General features: G+C 52.1%; 1 protein-coding gene across 1 annotated transcript in view; it reads right to left on the bottom strand.

Moving 5' to 3' along the window:
- Positions 1-129: 129 nt before the first annotated feature.
- The window catches only part of LOC105617412 (1-phosphatidylinositol 3-phosphate 5-kinase-like), a 21,803-nt gene continuing 17,772 nt past the window's right edge, over positions 130-4,160 (bottom strand). Inside the window, exons 2-3 of the mRNA XM_012198969.1 lie at positions 2,607-3,287; positions 130-1,385 (exon numbers count right to left, since the gene is read on the bottom strand). Coding sequence (XP_012054359.1) covers positions 130-1,385; positions 2,607-3,287 — 1,937 coding nt within the window. The remainder of the gene's footprint in view (positions 1,386-2,606; positions 3,288-4,160) is intronic.

Here is a 4,160-nt window from a genome sequence, read left to right as displayed (position 1 = left end):
GAGAGAGAGAGAGAGAAGAAAGAGGAAAATAAGAATCGGGGACATAGATCACAACTTGTCAGAACGTGACAAACGTAATGAGATCTCAGACGTTAAAGATGATTTTTTTCAACATCGTTGTCATGGAATTCATTGATTGCAAGGTGACGACGCGTGGCTCTGGTGGTGGGTTCTTGGATTAGCGTGAGACGCCTCGCGTTTCAGCCTCTGCTTCAGATGTACCTTCGCGTGACGCTTCTTCTCATCGCTCCTGGCAAACTTTCGGCCACACTGATCACAGCAAAACGGTTTTTCACCCGTGTGCGTGCGCACGTGGGTAGTTAGGTGATCGCTCCTCGAAAACGAACGCATGCAGATGCGACACTGAAACGGCTTCTGCCCGGTGTGGATACGTATGTGTCGAGTAAGCTCGTCACTGCGGGAGAACCTGCGATCGCAGCCATCCACCGGACAGGCGTAGGGTCGCTCGTGGACCGGCGTTTTGCTCGGTCGATTCGGATACTTTCGCGGTTTCACGGGAACCAATCGGAGTGGTATCGCGCTTTGCTGATAGACCTGAGAAAGGATCTCGTGGCCCTTCGACGTGCTCGGATTGTATTCGGCCAGCTGGACTCCTGCGTTACCGCAAGTGCCAGATGGAGCTTGTTGTTGTTGTTGTTGTTGTTGTTGTTGTTGAGCTTGTGTTTGAGTTTGTTGCGGCTGTTGTACATTTGGAGTGTAACCGGTACCGGTTGGCTCCTGCTTCAACGTTGTCTCCTGGTGATGGGTGTGAGAATGATGGTGGGAGAGAAGACCGGGATCGTAAGCATCCTCGTGACCCGTCAGCCAGGTCGTGGAGGTGGTGGTCGCCGTGTCGTGATAACCAGGCGGTGGGGGTGGCTTCGAATCGACCTGCAGCAATTCGACGGTTTCGCCGCTGTACGCGGTCGAGTGTAGGTTGGGGTGAAGGAACGGCTGGCCCGCCAAGGTTAAGGTTGGTGACGGTAATGGCGCCCACAGCTCTTGACCCGTCGGCTGTTGCGGTTGCTGCTGCTGGTCGCCCTGGAGATTGCTCAGAGGTGAGGACTGCGTACAGGTCGTGGTGAAGACGCCGCGATAGGTCAACGTCGGTACATTGCAGATATTCACGCTCGTCGCGGGCGCGGTAGACGTGGAATGCGGTGAGTATAAAATTACACCACTCTGCAGCGCGTTACAGCGATCCGCCTCGTCCTGAGTTTGGTGGTGGCGCGACGGCGGACTGCTCGAGGAAGGTGCGTTCGACGTGACGGCATTTCGCGCGTCCTGATGGTGATGATGCCGATGATCCCTACCGGCGGACGGGCCGTTCTCGTCTTCCTCCGCGGTCGCCTCTTCTAGAGAGAGATCCTCGCTCGCCAGGCTGCCTGTGTGAAACATCGATAAAATCATCGTTTAGTTTCGATTTCAAATGTACCACGTGCATGTCATCATATGTATGTTTCATGTCCTATATACGCAATGGGTGTGTATTTGTATCGGGAACCGACAGGAAGAAACACGCGATACGGGGGTGACTTTATCTCTCAAAGGCTCTATCTTTTGTCTGCATCCTGCCGCGCGTTGTTACTTCCTTTCATACGCATATAATTGTTTGACTGACGTTGAGGAAGTACTCATCAAAATCACAAATGAAATGCAATACTGTGCAATTTTTGTTTATGTAAAAAGATTTTACCGAATTCGATAATGTTTTCTCGATATAACTTGTTGGATATATCGCTGAGGAATAAAACACGAAGGAATCGTAATTGTGTTTGCGCTTTTATTAAATATACGTGCTTGCACGTCGGAAGATAAAAAGGTATATAGCAAACGCTTTTGTAAAGCTGTACGATAATCGGGAGGGTTATTACGGTACTGAGGGTGGCGGAGGTGGGGACGGCTGGAAGCATGAATGAACCGAACCGAAGGGATAGTGGGAGGAGGCGGGCGAGGAAGAGGAGGTGGTGATGCAGAGGAGGGTCTCTGAATGTCGGGGTCGTTGGGTATTGATCCGCGACAGGCGGACAGACCTTCGATATTACGTGTTTTCGCGGGCGAGTGTAATAAACGTCAGTAACACGCCTCGTGGCTCTTCGCCGCACGTTATACCGGCTGATGCTTGCACCGCCGCGAGTGCGGTACTCGAATACTTTGGACGATATCTAAATTTTCCCGCGAATGATGCAGATGTTAACGACCAGGCATCGAGGAACGCGAGGAGCTCGCGAACGTATAGAAAGCGAAAGGTCGACGAAAGCGAAACAGTACGTATTCAATGAGCGCCGTGTTTTCGGCCATGTAATCCTGTTAATGTTCGCCGAATCACGAAGGATACAGATTGTATCCAATCGGTCCCGTGGGCCTCAACTATACAACAATGATCGCATATAGTATATTATATTATCCCCCTTTGTTGCGTTACGCCATCAACGAAACGCATCCGGAGTAAATAAAGTCCTAATGATGAAGAAGTAGGTATTCGAGTAAAGCTGTGTTAAGAGAAACGGGAGGATTCTCTCTTTCTCTCTTTTTCTCTCTCTCTCTCTCTCTCTCTCTTCTCGATCTCTCGATTCTCATCTTAAGGATTAGCTGATTGTAGGTACCTGAGATTGGTGGCGGTTCGACAAGCGCGGAGGGCCCGAAGAAAGACGGTAGGTCGCTGCTGGTGGTAACCGGCGTGTTCAAGTCGCCGGGCTTATCCTTATCATTCGTATCGTGAATATCGCCCCTGCAATTCCTGATGCAACTCTTGTCATCGTCGTCGGGTTGCCGGTGTCGCTTGCCGTCCGCGATATCGGTGGACGGAGACGAGGCATTGGGGTGCAGCTGATGCTGATGATGGTCGTCCAATCGATGATGATGCTGATGATGCCGTTCGTGGTTGTGTTCCGTGGGGGTTGTTGAGCTGATTTGAAGTTGCATATGTAACGGCACGTTTGTGGACAGGGAGAGCTGCGGTGTGTTTGTCTTGCCGCAGCTGGTAGAGGACGAATTCGTACAGGTCGCGTTCACGGATGTCCCGCTAACGCCGCAAGTGACCGAGCTGGACGAGGAGGCCGCATTGTACGGTAAACACGCGTCGAAGCTAAGCTGCACCGGCAGATTGAACGTCGCGTGATGATGATGATGATGATGACCCAGTGGTGGTGAGGAGAGCAGAAACGGGCTGGTGGCCGCGTGCGGCTGCGAGCCCACCACCTCTACGCCGTCCATAGTCATCCTCTGGAGCTGGTCGCCTCCCTGGGCGATGGCAGAATCCTCGGTGCCGCACTGCGTGTCCTCGCCTGCGGTTGTATCGTTCAACGTAATTATTATGGTTAAAATTACTGCCGCAATCCTCGATCACTCCAAGTGTTATTATTCCGAGAGCAATTAAGTATCTCTTTCTCTCTCTCTTTCTCTCTTTTTCCCAATGTAAATAGCGCGCGTGTTAAAGATGTGTGAATAATGCGTTAATATTCTCCCGATCTATCAAAAAGATCGATCCGTCACTCTACTTCTTTCAGCTAGTAGGATTAGTAGTGATTAAGTATGTGTGACGTTTCCCTCTTTCTTGCTCGATCGCGTGGCGCGCGCCCTTGGTTAACTCAATCGAACCGTCCGCGCGCCGGTTTGACGCGAGAAAAAGAGCTGTCTTCCTTCTCACCTTGGCTTTCTTTTTTTTCTACCTCGATGGATGCCACCGGCCGTGGCCGGTAACACCGCGTCGCAGAATGGACCACCACCGACCACTAGTAATCACCATCACCGACACCAATTTTTACCACCACCGTGTACGCCAAGGAAGCTTACGCGCGTGTAGGACCGTTGCGGCTGTCTTGAATACGCATCGATTTTTCGTCGATAGGTCAATTCGATCTGGTACCACCGTTTTCACCTCGCGAACGATGAAGAGGACAGACAGACTATTATGAACGGTATATATCGTGGGGACCGGTGTACGCGTGTATACGTCTGGGACACGCACCGCTCTCGCGGAATATTACACTCCTCTTCTCACCTTCCGAACGTTACGAACGCGACGTGTCCGAGAGAGCCGATGTGAATACGCGGAAAGCGAGGCAAAAGTATTCGTGCGGCGAGAGAAGACGTGTGTCCGGCAACCGCCACCCGCCGTCGCCGTCGCTGCCGCCGCTGCCGCTGCCGCCGCCGCCGCC

This window comes from Atta cephalotes (genome assembly GCF_000143395.1).
Source record: "Atta cephalotes unplaced genomic scaffold scaffold00001, whole genome shotgun sequence".
NCBI lineage: Eukaryota > Metazoa > Arthropoda > Insecta > Hymenoptera > Formicidae > Atta > Atta cephalotes.
This window is presented reverse-complemented; position numbering and strand designations above follow the sequence as displayed.